Below are 19,562 nucleotides of genomic sequence, written 5' to 3'. Positions count from 1 at the left end.
GAATCAATATGAGAATACCAAACGTAATGTGAATTTTAATGTCTGTAAAAATAACGTCATCTTCTATGAATATTTTCCTTGTAAAAATAGAATGTTTTTAATGCTGTGGGATGATGAATATGTACACTTTGGTCACTGGGATGAGTCCGTTAACTTTTCTCTGGGTTTTTTTTTTTTTTTTTTTTTTTTTTTTTTTTTTTTTTAAGGTTATAGCTTATGGACCAGGAACAACTGAGAAAAGTAAAAAGAATTCAGATATCTGGATATGGCAGCTGGTACGTGGCAATTCACACTTGTTAACTGATGAGTTCATGTTTCAGTTTAGACTGAACAGTAGTAAAGCCTTCTAGTACCAGCAACAGAAATTAAAATTATTTCCTTCCTTCTCATCATCATCAGGCACCACCCTTCAGCTCTAAACCATTATAAAATAACTGTAAGCTACTGCCACCATAAAAATAGTCTCTCTTTCCTCATCTTGTATGTTGATGACAGAGATACTGGCATCCTCCATCAGGTCTCGGAGGGGATTTTAATATAGCCTAGGGTATATCCTGTAAATACATCAGAATGCCTCCAAGTGATAAAAAAAACACCACCTATTACTTCTGCCTTGAAGCATGGGTCCTCCTACAGAAGTCAAACTGGAATCAGGTAGAATAAGCTAAAAAAAAAAAATAAATGTCTAACCGAGTACTTTTTTTATACTAAAGCACAGTGGTAGGTAATCCAGATGCCCTTGATTCAACTGGCTTCTAGGAAACATTTGCAGCCTAAGGGAAAAAACAGAGAAAAGCTAGTTTTTCATTTACTCAAGTCAGGCTATCTTGGGAAGCAGATATTTCTATCAGTTCCTGTTCTGTTGAAATTCACAGGGCCTATCAAATACTAATTAAAGCCATAATAATCTTGAAAGACATTTGTTTACACTGCAGCTTACAGCAGCCTATGCAATCAAGACCTTGTTGCTGGCAAGAACCTGGCTCCTCTGCTTGACAGGATAATGAGACCACTCCAGTGTGGATGGACACCTATTAAAAATCTCTGTCAGCTCCCTGATAGGTTGTGAACTGCTTTTCAAGACTTAAAAAGATATTAGGAATCAGAAAAGTAGAAGAGGAGCTTGAAGTACACCCAGAAGTTCTCTCTAATTTCCAGAGCTGCACCAACTTGTGGGGTGCGAGGTTAAATTGGTAGCAGCGTACCCCCAAGAATCAGGCAATGGGTTGCAGCTTTATGATGGGGAACAATGAACCGTGAAGCATAGTTTTTTTTAATCGATGCTAATAGTGTCAAACAGGGAAGATCAGCTGAATATTTAGCTAGGCCTCATGAAACAGAGCAGGTTTGAAGTGCTCTTGCAGTAGGAAAGATTTCCGTGCTTACCTGCACCGTTTTCTTCCTGGTAGTGACAGGATATGGAAAATTAAAAACTGGTTATCTGTTCTTTCCCTTCAGGAGGGCACGTCAACTGTTACTATGGATGGTAAAACCCTGACTCTCTCCACTGGTGACAGCCTGCTTGTCCGTGCCCAGTCTACGTGAGTTCAATGGTTATTTTCCCGGCTTCCAACAAGATAAATTCTGTTTATTTGGTCCACACCGGTTTAGGCATCAGCTGGTGCAGAAACACAGTGTCTGTGAATGCAGGATTTGCAATAGCCTCCGTTATTCCTCAGGGCAGAAGTGTCTTCAGGAAGAAACAAAGCCAGACATTCACGCTAGTTCAACTCTTACTATTAAAGCTTCTAAAGATAAGCAATACCAAGAAAAAGCAGCATGCAAAAGACCATGCATAAAGGTAGGCAGCACGAATACACCAATTGGCAATCACAGCAGATCCTCTAAGCTTCAGACCAGGCTTAATCAAAATCAGTGCAGAATTATTTGGGGTTCAGAGTAAGAACACAGCTCTCTTCCTGGAGTAGGATGCATATGGCTGTTTCACAATCCTGACACACGTGATATATATAAAGGAAAAAAAAAAAAAAGGTGAAAATAGAGAGAATGGAAAGGCAAAGTATTTTCCACATCTTGTGAAGAGTGGCATACGCTGATAAAGTACCCACCATGAAGAAGATGAAGGACAATGTATATTCACTGGCAATGCAACACAACAGATTATAGGCAGATGTTTAAAATGGCCTTCTTTCCTACAGGAAAAAATCTAATAAATAGTAGTGCTGACAGCACTTTTGTACAGCACTGAAAACATTTGCCGAAAGAGCTGAAACCATCCAGCTGTGCACAGAACTGTTCTCTGCACCTGTGATTCCAACATGTAGCCACCTCCTCCCTTCACTATTACTTCCACCACTTACGTGAAATCACTTTAATTCCAAGTCCTGCAGTCCAATCAATGAGTGTCTGTTTTCAAAGTCAGGGCATGATGCATGTGCCGAGACCTGCCAGCACAGTCCATATTGGATTAAGACATTTATCAGATCTGTACAGCAGGCACCTTTTGTTGTACATGTCACTATTGCACACTAATTGATCTCTGGCCATCTCTAACTGGCACAGAAACAGCTAATACAAAAGTGATGATGACAAGAAAAAATACTATTGAATTCATAGATACTTATTTCATTAAAATAATATCCATACTGAGGCGATTCTGTTTCAGTCCTCATGTCACTGAGATCAGAATAGATGCCTTCGCCCTTGGTTCATCCATAAGTAGATATATATTCTTCCACACCATGTCATGATGTTTGGCTTATATTAGTGATGGCAAAGAGTAATTCCCTGACATACCACAAGATATACCAATATGGAAAAAGAACGAGTGTAATCAGAACAGAACCTGTATGTTTTCCCTTATGTTGCAATAGCATCAGTCTTTTTAGTTGTTGGTTTGAGTGGGGTACACATCAGATCATCTCTCTTTCTATTTTTCCAGGTACTGCTGGAAGAGAGCAGAAGAATGTGTTGCACTCTGCATTGCTCAGGATCCAAAACGCAAGCAGCCTTATACCTAGCTCCTGTGCCAGTTGACTTTGATGATAACTAAGTTTTAACCTACTTGTCTTATCTTAATGATCTTTTAGTCAGAATGCCTGGAAATTTGAAGAGTCTAACACAATGATTACACTAAATTAAGCAGAGTAAAGGGCTGTGCCCAATTAAACACACCACCCCACCCCCCCAAGTAGTTTCAGCAAAATCTACAATCAGTATATTTTACAAAACAAACAGAGCAATAGTTCTTATCTGAGAGAAAATTAAAATGGATTCAAGTAGCAGGGTTACATATATATTATATATGATACTACCTAGAATAAGTTAAATGCTTTTCAAATGCAAGTCTCTGCCACGAGGCGTAGAAAAGACGACAGGACAGATGCTGCTATGCCTACTTAGGTAGCAGTCTTAATTTCTTTGTCTCAGTTTTGTCATTTATAATAAATTGGGCATAATGTTAGTTACCCAGCCCACAGTAAGGGGCTCTATGGGCAATACCTCACAGATCTTGTAAGACCTTTGGCTAAAAGGGCCTTTAAAAACCAAAACAATCTGCTGCACTGCTCAAGGACCTCAAGAGCTTTGTGCAAGAGAGGAAGGTGCATTAGTAAAGCGGGAAGCACTACCTGCAACAACATCAAGCATTATGTAGATCACCACTGTACTTGCTTCAAGTAACTTCTTGCCAGTTCACCAAATCCAACAGTAGAGTATCAATCACAGTTAACAGTAACATGCCACACATACCGTGCCGGATGCTGTTTGTACGCTACACTATCAAGAACAAAGCACAGCAGTGTGACTAACACAGGAGCATCCAGGTCACGGATGTTCCTGTGCAGCAGAAATCTCAAGTTAAAGTAGCTTAAGTGTGTTGGGGTATGAGGGTGCAAAAAAAATTATTATAATCAGTTTCTACTAAGTGCTACTTCTTTTTTAACAATGAGGTTTCTTGCAGTAATAACAAGTGTCAAATTATCTTTTCCTGCTTTTTATTCCAGCAACTCTTGGGGGGGGGGGGGGGGGGGGGGGGGGTGGTGTTTGATTGTTTTGGGTTTTTTTGTTTGTTTTTAATTGTCCTTATCATTATTAACATCAGAAAACGAGTTGCTTAAATGTCTGCAGGTATTATCAATTACATGTTTGAGGAACCAAAAAGTTACCATTTCTTGATTTTTTTTTAATCTAATTAAGTTCAGAAGATATTTCTTTAACATGTCTCTCACCTACAAAGCTCATTAAACTGAGATGTCATATGTGGGTTTTCTCAAGTGTTTATTCTTCAGTTGAGAAGGACTCAGATGGCTTGGCTTTAATCTATAACTTAAATACAAGTTCACTAGCTTTCTAGTAAAGCATGCAGCAGAATTTTTCTACATCCTCCTAATAACAGGGGACCTAATTTGAGAAACTGAGCCCATTCCTTGAGGCTATTTTGGGTGAGCCATCACACATGAAAAGGAGCTATAGCATTGCCTTTGAACAAGGGAGTAATTTATTCGAATACCATTGGTATTGGTGTATCTCCACGTCTACAGAATTGCCTTTGAGTGTCTTTGAATTGTCTTTGAGTGAACATCTACCATTGAGTGATCTAGGGTACCAAAGTGTTATATTTTTAGTCCACCATTTAGAGGGTAACCACTGCAGTGCTACCCGTGGATTTACTTCATATCACAGAAGTGTTTCTGTATTTCACTCTGAGTGATAAGTGGATAAAACACAGCAACGCATAGAACAACATCCAGAATAACCAACAGCTCTTTACCCATCCAGAGGCACTGTGAGCCATGGAAATTTCAGCAAAAAAATTAAGGCACCTCTGTATTAGATATGTCCCAGCTTTAGACTTAAGGATTTAAAATAAAGGCTCCACTCAAACTATATTTGTGCTGAAGTTCTTTTATGACAAATTGGGTAGAATTCAGGTATTCAAGCACAAGTCCCATGCCAACTACCTCAAATCAGAGCAAGAACCAGACCAGGAGCATTAAGCCATAGCTCTGTCACCTGTGGTTCTGCCACTGCCTATGCTCAGAAACCAGGGCTGAAGAGGTGGTCAGTTAACTTATTTTGAGGAGCTGCTGTGATCTAAAGATTAGGTCCCATAAGTATGCCTTAAGAATTAGGATCAAACCAGCATGCGAAGGCTTATAAAAAGGCCTACATACCAAGTACAGGGAGAAGAGAATTTTGCATTTAGTATCTCTTGAGAATTATTTCAGTTGTTCTGTTTCTCCCCCTGCTGCCCTGCCCCCAATTCAATAATTATTTGATAGCCAGAGGACAAATGAAAGCACAGAGAGAACTTGTCATTTACTCCTTCCAAGGTGTTTAACCACTGTGATATAGAAACCAGCAACTTCTCTTTTTCCAAGTCTTCAAATAGTTCCAGGGGGCTCTTACCAGTCAGTGAATATTTTTCAGGTGCTTTATTCTTCCTCCATATTATATATATATAGAGAGAGTAAACTGTCCCAACAAAGGTACTTTTACAATTAGATGCACCCATGCTCCTCTGCCTATGAGGAAGTTGGCCAGATGCAAGTTTGGTTCCTGGAGTCCTTTTAGCTGTTAGGCACCGTGTCAGTGTATGTGTGGTCAGCTCAGTAGATACTTTGGCACTAGAGCTGTTGGGGGAGCCTGGGGACTCCAGTGCTAATCTTGCCTCATAAAGGATGTCAGACTCAGGTCAGTGGCAGAGGCTTAGTTCGGCATGTAGCCTGCGAAGTAGCCTAATGCGCTCCTGTTGACAATGTGCTTGTTCGTGCATGTCCGTGACAGCGCACCAGCACAAAACCATGTCCTAAGCACATACAAGACTTTTTCGTTACAGTTCTTTCTGTACGAGGTGCACCTGCACCCTGATTTGGGCACCCGTTTTCCATCTGAATCATACCAATATCGTGTCACCTCTAACTTAATAAACTTATTACATTTTGGCAGGACTGTGCTAACCTCTTTATTAGAGTCCTGCACAGACAGTCCATCTGTTGCTCGCTGTTTCTCCAAGAGTCAAAAGCAAAGCCTTTATAAAAATATATTCTAAACAGTATTGCAATAAAGCCTACGCAGGCTAGAAGCCATACTTGCACCATGCTTCATAAATGAATTATTACCTTAAATACATGCAGGATTGTTTGGAATCACAAGCCAGAGCTGACTTGAAAGATTAGAAATACCCACAAAGGAATTTGAGTCTACCTACAAGCATCCAGAGTGTTATTCCAAGCCTGAACCTCATCTATCCTGGAAGTCAGCAGGAGCTTTCCCCTTCACTTCAAATGGGAAAAGATGATGCAGCCCAATCCTGCTAGCTGTTGAATAAAGCATCAAGAGAGGCTTTCATTGTTCAATGCCTTTAAAATGTTTAATCCCAATGAGAAAACTGGTAAGTTTTGTGAACAGAAAGATAAAACACTCCTTTTTAGCTATTGATATATTTTGACTTCTATTATTATGGCATTTAAATGGTATAATGAGTGATATAGGCATTATTATAGTACTTCAAATTGAGCAAGGAACTTACATCTTACAGTCAGTCTTTCAGTTCATGTAAATTAGCAATATAGATCAAAAGTATTTAAATTATTTAGTGTTCCTATTGCCACTAGGCTAGTTCTGACCTGATAGGGTACTTAACTTCTTATTTTGAGCTATGCTGACTTACTTGAATTATGGAAACAAATTGATAGTATCTCACTATATTCCTCCTTTTTAAGGGTTAAAATTTGAGACAGTAACAAGAATATGTTGATTAGCAAGGTTACATTATACATTAGCACCAGTTCAAAACAACTAATATTGACTGAAGTAATCGTAATACTTAAAAAAAAAATAATACTTAAAAGAAATAATCCTGGTACAGTAAATAAAGCTTAAGTCTTCAGCAGCTGTTTCTATAATATAGAAATAAGACCTATAAAAAGCAACTTTATGCAAAACACATTTGTAGTTCCATGAGAACTACAAGAGGAAAATGATGACCCTCAGAGATCATGTAGTAAACATATCACAGATCAACAGCCGAACTCAAGATTGTCCAATTATTTTTTTAAAACAACACAGAACAGTTAAGGCAATATAATGATCTAACACTAGCTACATTTCATCTTGCAATGCATAAACTGACAGCTTGTAAAAGTCAAGAGAGGAACTCTTCTTCCTCCATGCTTGCTTTATTTTTAGATCTTGCTTGTTCCTTTGAAGTAACAAACACTACCAGGGGCAGAATACTAGACTAGGTGGATCAGTGAACTGGTAAAGTCAGGTGTGTTATAGTAAACTCTTTCCTCAAACCCACGGAGCATTTATTCACACCTGTATACCAATCTTATCTTGTTGCATGCAGATAATAAATGCTTTCATTCCGTTGTTAAAAACATTCGTTGTACTCCGATTTCAGCTCTCCAGTCACATTTGTTTTATAGAACAGATGTACAGAAAGCAACCCTCCCACCATCATTGCATATAACGAAAGGCAGAAAAATTACTTAAACTATTCAACAAATTCCTACAAAAACAGCTTGTGCTCATAATGCAGATTTGTCAGGGCTTTGGGGTTTCTTTTTATTTATTTTGTTTTCAGTTAATAATCCAGAGTGCACTCGAATGAATGTTTCAGGCTAATGAAGGTCATCACCTCCTGGTCTGCTTCTGATTGAGTACACAAGTACTTGTAGAGCGACTCTCCAACATCAAAGTATGCAGAATAATTGTTGATTTTAAAATAATAATGAAGAAGGCAAAGTTAGTCTCTGCCCTGCAGCTCAGAGTAAATATCTGACCTACAGGTCCTAGCACTATCCGGTACAGAAAGACCTTATGCTGGATCCAGTCAGCAGTATTTTCAGTGATTGTCCAGAAAGTGTGGAAGGGCATAAAAACTCTCCCTTTTAATGCTACTGGAATTTTGATTGGAGCTTGAAAGCTAGGGATACACACACACACACAGAGTCATTTTGTATTCAGCACCTTTCCAGAAACAAGCCCTGAAATAGCAAAGTCATTAGGCAAATCAATCCCAATGCATCCATCAGATTCCCTTCCCTTCTCCCATTTGCGGTCTACAAATCATACAACAATTCTTTCTCAATTGCTGTTACTCTAGGTTGAATACACCTCCAAGTTCTTTGGCCTATTAATTTATTCTAAGTTGCACCAGAACAACGTGCCGAAAGATTTGAACACTGCTTTGCATTTTCAGAATTGCTAAATGGGTGCGTGTACACAGCCATTACATAGCTAAATAAAAGATTACGTCCCGGGTTTGGGAGATAAATTACACTGAAATTGGAGCAAAATTATTTGGGTTCTAAAACCACTACATTATATAACCTCACAAGCCACTATGAAAGATGTCGTGGATATGACAAAGTAAAGTAAGCATAAGCACATTGGGAACTTCAGTGAGGAATTTGGGTACATCTTTATTATGTCAGAGAAAAATAGGACTTCTGCAGTGCTGTGCAGCTATAGCAAAAATATTATTTAAAGATGTTTTAATGTTTTTCCCCTTGAAGGAAACTAATTTGCTTAGACAGCAATACTGAAGCACGTAGGCGATGAAGCTTGTACTTCACTCATAGCAGACAAACTCTCCTATATGCTAAGTTGCCCATAAGTTCAAACCGTATGCTTTATGGTTGGAAAATAACTTAGACAATCCAATTGAGTACAGCAACTAAACACGTGCCAATGCGTAGAACTGACGCTTGAAAGCTTCGGAATACAATTTCCAAACACGACTGGGGTTTGGTGCTGAAATACAGTCATTGCACCTTACCTTGCTTTTTAGTATCTCTCTCTTCCTCCAAAAACCCCAGGGCAGCATCTGGACTCCATGTAGAAGGCAGATTTGGGCATCTCCAAATGGGCTCCATAATAACTGCTGTGCTGAGCAGAGAATTGCACACACACACACACACACCACACAGCTGTCCAGGGCTGAACCACAAGGAAATGCCTGGAGGGCTATTTCAATGCCACGCTCCGCTCTCGGGGTACCGCAGAGAGCCGCCTCCACTGAGGAGCCACAGGGCCCTGTGCTTTACTTCTTGCAAGAGCTGAGCAAAGCTCATTCTCTTCTTGCAAATCACAGCCAGAGATCTAACACCTCATTTTACCCGACAGTCCCAGGAAAAGAGCGGTCTCACAAGAAGCAGAAGCCACAGGGGCAGCTCCCATCTCCGCATAGGAGCGGGAAGTCAAACCCAAACCTCTGCTGTCCTGCAGGAACATCCCAGTCGCAGGCTCTGCCGTCAGGGGCGTTTCCACCCCCTCTTGGCACAGCTCTGTGCTATCGCAGCGAGGTCAACTGAACCATGCACAAAGCACCACAGTATTGCTAGTGAGCTAGAGGATAATTCCTACTCCCCAAATGCAGTTACAGAAAAATATTACTCTATAAAATGAAAGCAAGTACTGACAGAAAGCACATATCGTTACAAAACCATTGTTGCGGTGGCAATTATTTGCCTGAACACATTTGTGATCTGAGCTGTCTATAGCATCTTGGCATACATTACAAAATGAAGGTGAACAACACATTTTGACTTGGGAAAAAAAAATCATCAGCAGATTGTCGAACCACAAATAGATCAGCTTTGTTTATGACAACCTGAGAAAAATGTTAACAGTTACTGATTGCTTCCTGATATTGGCGATTAACAACCCACATGGTTCAAACCCTATATGCTTTATTACTGCGTGGCAAATAAACATGCAATGTGCAGGTCCTCTCATTAGGCAATATCTTGTTATTCTCTTCAGGAGGAAAATGGTAAACACCGAAAGAAACCGAGTAAAAACTTCGCAGAAAGACAAGAATTTATTAAATTTTTTTTAGCCACCAAAAACTACTAGATTAGCTTTACTTTTAAACCAAGAGAGGAAACTGTATGACAGCACTGGAATCAGGAATCAGATTGCCTTATCTCATTAGACTTAGAGTTTAAAATGAAAATTAACCAACTCTGGCTTCTGTTTCCAATATGGATGATAATGTTCAGTTGTCTAAAGCTATTTCTTCCATCTTTTGGACATAAGGTAGGCAATTTACACCCAATTCTTCACTGCAAGCAATTTGCCGCCACTTACATCTTTGCCATTTTAGATCTAGCTGCCCTGATTTATGCCAGCACGTTAGGAGAATCAGGCTGGTACACTACAATAATGCAAATGTTGCTTTGCTGTATTCTGCATCCCCCAAAATACCATTGCATGGAGGTTTTTTTATTTTATATATATACACACACACATAGGTACACCAACACACCTAGATATGCCTTATGAGTATTTTTATGCAGTAATTAGTTGTATCTTGCCCATACTGGTGCAATTTGTGCCAAGCATACCGTGTGTGCTTGGCGTTTTGTAACACAACTAGCCCATTATTGGCCGTCACAGAGACAGAGATTGATACTAAAGGTCATTTTTATTTATGTCAGACACAGGATGTTTCAGACGCTTTTATGGAGCGGCTACATCTGTGCTCTCCGAAGGTTGGATCCACTCCATACTTACTGCTGCTGGAGGACAGAAAAAGCAGATCGTACAAGAGGGAAGCGCTATCACTGGAAGCTGACTACACTAAATGCTCCACCTAACCCAGCTTTCCCACAGCATCCCAGGCAGTGGGGCTGTGCAGCTCACACACACTCCTCATGGAGGGCCAAAGGTGTTTTTTTATTATGGGTTTTAATCTAATAGAAAGGTTTCATGGCATTTATTTCCTCTATAGCAAAATTAAGTCTACTTGCAAAACTTCCTCCCCCTCAGAGGGAAATAAGATGTAGGCTCGGAAGCCCAAATCCACAATGATATTTAAGTGCCTGAGGAACTGTGCCAGAGCGTCTGGCAGGGGAAGCTAAACAGACTCAATTTTAAAAGGAGTATAGTGAATGGAGAGACAGACTGAAAGCTCAGGAGAATGAAGTACTCCTTTTATCTACTGGGGGGGAGCTGTTAAATGGCAAAGCAAACTTTTCTATTCTTGCCGATCTGTGTGCTTTAACCCACCATTAGTGCTACCTCCACTCCTATTTGAGACCGGCCTTTGCTACAGCTGGCACCAAGTTAGTCCCAGATGCTATTTCCATGACATCAGCATCACTGCAGTGGGAGCTGGACAGAGATAAATACAGTTTGTATGATCACGTGAACAGTCATCCTCAAGTCCCTTTCCCTGCAGGACTAATCAAAATACTCTTTGTGAAAGGTACTAATATTTGCCTTGCTTAAAAATAAGACACGTAGAAATTGTAGAAAGTATTTTGGAAACCTGTGTTACTGATTATTTTATACAGCCTGTGTATTTTTTCATTAAACTGTTATTTTCCATAATTATTTCTTAATATTTTGTATTGAACACATTTTATTAATTTCTTCATGTATCTATACTGGGAGAAATGCTATTCTCAGCTGTATTTGTGTAAATATGTAGCTAATGGAAGTACCCTGATCTCACAGCGCTGCAACAGAGGACAATTTAGCTCTCTGTCTACAGAGGCATTATAGCTAAAGCCTGACACAACGATGGAACTGCATCAGCACATGAAGGCTGCCTAACACAAGGTACACTCCAACATGACACTTCTAATCTGCAGGTTACAACTTCACTCTAACAGTGCATCTTATTCAAGATAAAAGAAAAAACATTTGGTGCTTTAACACCCTTATTACAGCTCAGTTAGTCTTCACAGAAATGCTAAAAAAACAGATGTTATTAGCTGCATTCTGTTGAAAAGGAACAGATTCCAGATGTCAGCGTTAACATCTAGATACATGGAGAAGACAGCACTGGAGATCAATAAGAATATCTCAAAAGAAACCCCCTATCTCAGTTCACTAATATTCTTTCTCATTATTTTGGAATTCAACTAAGAATTAAATCTAGTCCAAAGCAATCTGTAAAATTAGCTTGTTAATAAACTAAACAAAAGAGGGTTATAATTTGAAACTGAAAGACCATCCATATTTTCTATTTTTTTTAGATTTGACCCTGCCCTAGCAAAGCTTACACCTGCTCAGAGCAGACCCTACAGCAGAACAATCGAAAGCATTCAAATGCCAGTAACGTCTGCCACATTCGTATTCCTAAAAGCTCAGCATACAGGAGATTTTTTAAAAAAAAGAGGTTCATCTGAAAATATTTAAGGGTACTAAGAGCCAAGAGATTTCTCCAATTCATTGTATTGTTTTTCTCAAATAAACGCACACTATTAGAATCTCCATTCATTTATCTGATTTGAAGAAGTAAGGTTAGGAAACATGCTAGAACAAGCAAGTAGTAATTCTTGTGCAAGTGTTTTAAAGGCACACAAAACCCCTTTCACTCTAGTGCCCGATGTGTTCGGGGAAATAATAGACATAATTTAAGTTATCTGCCATAAGGTCTTCACTGAAGAGGCTCATGCTGTGAGGATTACCATGGCAACTACTTAAAGTGACATAAGCGTTAATTTTTGAAATTGAGAGCCCAGGGATATGATTAGCTACAGTAATAATACCACATAAACCACCTAAACAGAGATCTTTTGTTCAGGGCCAAGTAGACTAACTTTCCTTTGCCTCTATGGGAACTGACTTCAGAATCATTCACTAAGTTAAGAAAAACCTTATGTTTTCTAGCAATTTTTTTTTACAAGAAACAATAACGCATTTACACATATGCATATAGCTAAAATAATGTGTTCCTTAAATTACCTGGTATACAATACATCAGGTAGCCTACAGAGTGTCTACATGAAGAAGATTACAACAGGGTCAAGTCAAAGAGGCACAAGCCCAGATTTTGTGGAACATTTCCAAGCCTATTGAAATTCACCTGCAGTGAGATTCCAAAGAGATGACAAGTGCTCAATGGTCATTAAAATATTTAAAAAATAAGTACTCACCAGTACATTGAAGCTGCCACAACAAATTGAAGTTCTGGCATGATACAGCAGTAAAAAGGGGAACTTAAATTAATAAGCATTGCTCCAGAGTGAAGAAGAAGAAAAAAACAACCCGATACCTGCCTCAACAAACACAAGACTAGAGCAGCCAGATCCTTTATACCCGTTGCCATTCCCTCCAGGTGCAGTCTTGATTTTACCCGGCATGAGTTCGGGGCAGGAATTAAACACACTCTGCCAATCCCGACCTGCAGATGCTTTAGTGAGCACAACCAGCCAGTACAGGTGCAATCCAAGGTTAATTTAGAATGGGATGATAGGGAACAAGTCCTTAAACCATTTGGCCCCAACTAACTCTTCTCAGCCCTGGTTTTCATGGTGATTGCTTGACCCAGCTGAATGTATTCATCTCACAGAGCCAATGGCCGATACCCTTACGCATCAGCTAAAGTCATACTTTAAAAGCTCTCCTTCTGCAATATAGTGCAGTTGATATAGATCATTAAAGCTAACTTGAAAAATACAGTTTACTTGTATGCAATCATCTGAAAGAAAGAATTTTGTATCAAGTAAAGCTCCACAGAATACCTATTTTTTATATTCTATGTAATTCTCACATTTATTTCTGACCTCCATTAAAACTGCATAACATTAATTTATTCAGGAAAGCTTAATAGTCTCCTGTTGGAAGTTTTGTCCGTTAAGCTGGTATTACTGTCACTTCATGGAAGCCCTGAACAGATGTCCTTTTTTTCCTGTAAGCACTTGTCAGAGCTACAGTCACAGAGGCAGTTTCTTACAGTAAAAGTCCCTGGAAATAAATGTTCGCTGTGATAAACCATCTCGTCTTCTTATCTTCTGACTGGTCAAACAATGACAAAACCATATCGTTCATTTTAAAGGACATTTAAGGACTCACTCATGAAAGACATAATAGCGGTGGAGAAACCTATCAAGGAATAGCACTGAGTCAGACTGTCAGCAGCCACGTCAGCTGGAGGAAGCCGTGTACATCCAGGCTACACGTGAACTCCCTGAACAATTCTACTCTGCCTATTTTTAGCACTGAAAAATACTTTAACTTTTACTCTCGGGGGGAAAAGGAAGATGGCAAGGTTTAAAGGTACTTGCCCCGGGATTGCAGTGATAGGCAGCAGAGCCTTTGTTACGGGTGCCCTTCATATGGGACAAAGGAAAGGAGGAGCTGAGCTAGAGAAGAACAAAGGAGGAGTAAATGCACGAAGTCCTATACCTGCTCATCAGCTAGTGTCCTGAAAGCAGGGGCCGGGCACAGAAACAATTCCATTGCCAGAGCCCAGTGCGGAGGCGGCATTTATTCTCGCTGCCTCTCAGCCTGGCCACTGGAGAACGCCGTACCCTCCTCGTCTTTGTTTGCTCCCACTGAGTTCATTAAGTGCTTTTCTTCACCAGGGATGAAAATTTTGAGCTCCTGCACGTGCTATGTGTAGGTTTTTTTACTGCATTCACTGCCCCATGCAGCTAGAAAGCACGTGGATGAGACATGGTGTGGTCCCGTGTGGCTTAGAGAGACATTGCTATCGCTGCGTGCCCAGGGGAGTTTTTCTTTAGGATTCCCTGTCCTCTAGGAAAAAAACCTCACCCTTTCTCTGCTTAGGCTTGTGCTAGTGCTGGAGACCAGGAAGGAAAAGCAAAGCTGCACAGAAGGCAACCCCTGCTATATTTGAGTGATCAATAAAGCAAATACTCTACGATGTAAGGCTCCCATGCTCAGCAAGGCGCTCTAAAAACTTAGATCGAGGCAATCTGTTTCCCTGAGGCTTGTAGGCTAAATAGCAAGCTAGAGAAAGGGAGCTACACAACAAGCAGAGAAAGGCATCTGACAAAAGCCTCATTAGCCCTCCATTTGCTTCACCCACAGCATAGGTTTGTTTCTTCTCAGAGCTGGCGTTTCCGAAGGTCTGTATGCTCAGTACTTATCCTAAGTATCCAGCAGCCAGGAACAAAGACTGCATAGTCCTCCGAGTTAAAGAGTTCCTGTGTTGCAACTTTGCTTCACTAATCACTCTATGTTGTGAAAATTCGGGTGCCCGACTGAGAAAAAGACACCTAGAGTAGAACTGAGATGACTAAGAAAAAGTTTCCTGCCACTTTAATTGCTTTTGTACCAAAATATTACCTCTTGATGCGCAAACATCAAATTAGCTATATTCTCAGGGTGAGCAGTAATATAGCAATCAAATAATTCCTTCCGGCTATATAGCAACAACTATGTGCTCTCCTGTCCTAATGTCTGTTCCTCAGTATTTGGCGCACTGTGCTTTGAGTATACTTAAAAATATCCCTATGCTGTAGACACTATTAAATTCCAATTATTCCATCCCTTTGTACTAACTTCATAACTTTGAAGTTTATCAGCACTTGTGTTTCCATTTTATAGAGAGAACTGTATGCCATGGCTGGCAGCAGTAACATGGGAGTCAGTGAGCCATAATGTTACTTCAAGACCTGTGTTTATACACTGATGGTTCCCTCACACATTCCACTGGAATCTGCTACAGGGAATTTGAAATCCAGCATTATCAAAACCGGTTTCAAAATAATCCTAATCTTCCTTAACATTAAAAAAATAACTTTAATATAAAGTAATTTTATTTTTTTTTACCCATAGTTCAACTTCAATCAGATCAGTTTCTGCAATATTACTGTCCTGTCACTACCTCACACCTTAATATCCTTCATAATCTGAGTACGTACTTTATCAGCAGTTTAGACATTGCCTAGGGGATCTTAATTCCCACTGCAAAAAGGAAACACATTTTGGAACTGTGAGAACAGCACAGGTTCATTCAGTAAATCGTCTTGGATTACCCTGTGATTCAGGATGCATCTCTGTTGCTGAACAGGCAAGTGCTGGAAGCAAGACTGAGAGCTGTTCCCAGTCTCATCCCACGGCTCTGTTCTGGGGCGTTCCAGCTAGTGCCCTTCAAAATTTGGGAGTACTTTGAAGGAAGAGCACTCCTAAGGACCACTCCCTGCAGGATGAATGAGGTTACAGGTTTGTCTCCTTCCAGCCTTTGCAATCCTCTGGCATTACCCCACCATGGTTTTCATTCTCCATCACTCCTGGCATACCCTCATACCACATCCCAGACCATAAAACATGTGGCACAAGCTTCTCAAGCTCACCATATCCTCTCAGTAAACACACTTTTAGGAACTTCTCATTTAGACCATGTTGTTTTCAAGTCAAAACAAGCTTACGTTATTGTTATCCACAGCTTATTTCCTACTTCCCCCGCAATCACAGATCTATAAATTTATCCTCATTATCATAATGCATAAATTTACCTGACTATGCTAATATGCATAGCCACGTTTGAATGAATATTTACAATGAAAATGTTGTTTCAGTGAACGCTAGGGATGTGTTCCCTGTCCTCTGAGTTCAATTCGCAAAAACTCAATAGATGTCAAGAGAGTCAGTCAGGATTTTCATCTGTATAAATAGGAGCAGGCTCTGACAGCCATAAAAATTACATCTGTTCCATTGCAGCCATCTGTAATTCAATCTCCGAAATATTAATCAAGTTTATCTGACATGATTTTTCCTCCATCATCAGCTCATGCTGCTTATTGCTTCTTGGTCTGTTACCCTTATACACTTGATTTTTATTCCCCTTAATATTTGTGCTTTTACTTTAAGAAAGATTGAGTTAGATTTATTGGACAACCTTTTTAGTGATCAATACTACATTACCTTGTCTTTAGTTATTCTGTACATATCATCTGTTTGCTATATGGCTCTCTGTGCTCTGGTCTGTCTTTGCACCTCTAACCTAACACAATATATTTAGGTTAAGTAGTACATTTCAGTATTATAACTCCCTATACATTCAAAGACTAGTAGGTTGAGCACCATCTTGATTTTTATGCCAATTTCTTGGAGTTTCATTTTGTAATCCTGATTTCTCAGGCCTTACTTTGAAGTAAGGTTACATTTCATTTTTCTCAACAATGACAAGACCTAGAGTACTTCCTTCCCCCCACCCCCCACCCCTTTAATAAAAGCTTTTTTTTTCTTTAAGCAGTTCATTTCCGCTGGAATGCAGAAAAACACTACCTGGTTTGTGATCTGACAGAAATGGTTCTACTTTAAAGTCTTTTTTAAAACCTGTTGATGCTTAAGCTTTTCTGTGGTAAGGTACTGCAGTTGTACTATCACGCCATCTTAACTTGCTGTGTTCGCCAGGATTGACTGGCTGTCCTGCTTTTTTCTGTGCATTTGTTCCGCTGTACTTTATATTATTTTATTCTAGAATTAATAAACCATATAAACATAAGAATCAGAACATACGCATCTAGGGCTCTCCCCCTTTCACATCATGCTATGTCAAAACACTTCTACAGTGCAATCTTGGCTACTGAATCCACTTACATAAATATGGGATTGTTTCACCACAATTTATATTTGCAACTTCCATATATTATGTGATTTTGAAAAACCTCCACTGAACTTCTTGAAAGTACCTTCTTTCCAATTCTTGCTAGATCTCATTAACTATTCTAAAGAATATTTCAATAGAATCAAAGAAAATGATCCAGGTGTTTTATATTTTTAATAAATATCTTTGACTTCCCTCTAGTTTGATCAGACACGGTCCACCTTGTTTGATCTTTGGGTCTTATTGATGCTATGTATGGTATATGGAATCTGTTTTTCTTAAAGAATCCTTTTATATCTTATTAGTCTTCTCGTTACCCATCATAGAACAGTGTACCAAACCAGTAATTTTTCTACAAAAATACATATAGCGTATAAGTCTGCAATTGCTTGAATGGGTTAACAACTAACATTGGGTCGAGCCAATCTAATTTCCGTCTAGAAACAAGGCAAATAAAGGAGAAATAGTGACTGTCATATTTTGACCCCATTAGACACTGGTTCACGTAGGAGAGAAGCAAATCAAGAAATTATTGTCTAGGTGAAAATACTCTCAGTTGAACTTTAAGCAATACTTAAAGCTGGAATAAAGTACTGCAGAGAATTGTTAGCTGTTGACTGGCAGAGTGGTCTTGTATTCAATGCCGTGTAAATCACAATAATCTGGATGATGCAATAGACAGCATATGAATTTAAAACACATAGAATCCCAAACAAGGTAGAGTTCCAGTATTGTAGAGGTAAGGCTTGGAATCCAAAACTTTCTTAATACATTTGTAGAAAGTTCTAAAAGCAATAGAGTTACATTCAGCGGGGACAACAGAACAACAATGAATGCACATAAACACAAACAAATCAACTGCATAAAGACATGGGCAACAACTTTCTATGCAAATGTTCTACTGGAAAACCTTTGGAGGTTATTGTGGATCACAAGGCTGCAGGTAAAGTCTTGCTACGGGTTGTGAGTGCCACATCTCAGGAGGGAGGTAAGCAATACATAGTTATGCCCACACCCCCTCCAACAACCACCCTGCAAAAAAGTCAGTCTAGGTTTTTTGATTAACGTGGAACATCTGAATACTTTCTCCACTAAGATGGAAGAGATACTCGTTCATGAGCCTTCATATAAAGTTTGTGTTACACTTCTCAAAGCAAAGCACCTTCCAAAGATTCCCAATATCTTATGCTTTTTATCTTTAGATTTTAAAAACTTTTCTATGTCAGTTTTGTGGTGTCCTGGTTAAACTACAGTGGAGGGGGAGGGGGGGGGAATTAAACAAACACAGGCTAATTCTCCATATGAATGTTGATTTTAAGTACGGCCGATAAAATCTGAAAGGCTGAGATTAGTAAAGCACTGTCTCTGTATCAGGTGCTTATTCTTTTTGTCATTCTTCAAATAGAAACTTCAAATTAGAAAGACTTGACCTATTCGTCCCCTGATACAAGGAAGTCATAATAGACAAGAAGAGAGCTGTTTCTACCTAATGTTACCAAGCAAAAGTCAAGAATCTTAAAAGAAAATGACCTCAAAGTGGCCAAAGGCAGCCGGTGTTAACACTGAATTATAATAAAATCTCAGTAACAGTTTTCTACTTCTGGAACTGCAGCTCGAGAGGATAAATTGCAGTTTCATTCCCCAGAGGGCAATTCAGCCTTCTTTTTAAGGGAATTCTAAAACCTTGCAAACTCCAGACAAGACTCTTCATATTGGTACTGATTTCAATAGCAGGAAGTTGTATCAGAATACATTTCCTAAACAAAGGACACATTTATAAAAGTTTTGTTGTATCTGGTACAATGTTTATTATTTCAGATGGAACCAGTTGCCTTCTGCCAAAATTTGAGTTTAACTTTAACAGTCAATATTGCGACTTTCAGATACTAAAAATCCTAATCACAAAAGTGATTTAAAAATCATATTTTTAAAAAATAAAAAAGTATTTAAGATTTCCATTTTTACCCATCTACTTTAAGGTTTAACCCATCTCCTTTACAAACTTCACAGCATTATCTGAAGAGCTAGAGACATCTAGGAAGCAGGAAATATGCTGGAATTTATCACTGCCTCCCTCTCCGTCTCACTGCCAAGTGTTACGTGACTGAGGAAGAGCTGGCAATCCTGGTTATCAGAATTAAAATGACAAACTGGGTGTCTAGGGTTCAAGACTGTAATCCAGCCAAGCTGTTGCTCCTTCCCTTTCTCGTATTTCTAACAGCACCTGTTCCTTCAATCTTCATAGTAAGTAGCAAAGTTGAAGAAATGAGGCAATTTT

At 39.3% G+C, this 19,562-nt stretch overlaps 1 protein-coding gene across 1 annotated transcript in view; it reads left to right on the top strand.

Moving 5' to 3' along the window:
* HAAO (3-hydroxyanthranilate 3,4-dioxygenase) overlaps positions 1–2,981 on the top strand; it is a gene marked incomplete at both ends in the record, with an annotated part of 34,816 nt that extends 31,835 nt beyond the window's left edge. Inside the window, 3 exons of the mRNA XM_082480571.1 lie at positions 207–275; positions 1,459–1,541; positions 2,903–2,981. Coding sequence (XP_082336697.1) covers positions 207–275; positions 1,459–1,541; positions 2,903–2,981 — 231 coding nt within the window. The remainder of the gene's footprint in view (positions 1–206; positions 276–1,458; positions 1,542–2,902) is intronic.
* Between the last annotated feature and the right edge of the window lie 16,581 nt (positions 2,982–19,562).

This window comes from Vanellus vanellus (genome assembly GCF_965231255.1).
Source record: "Vanellus vanellus genome assembly, chromosome: 3".
Classification (NCBI taxonomy): domain Eukaryota; kingdom Metazoa; phylum Chordata; class Aves; order Charadriiformes; family Charadriidae; genus Vanellus; species Vanellus vanellus.
This window is presented reverse-complemented; position numbering and strand designations above follow the sequence as displayed.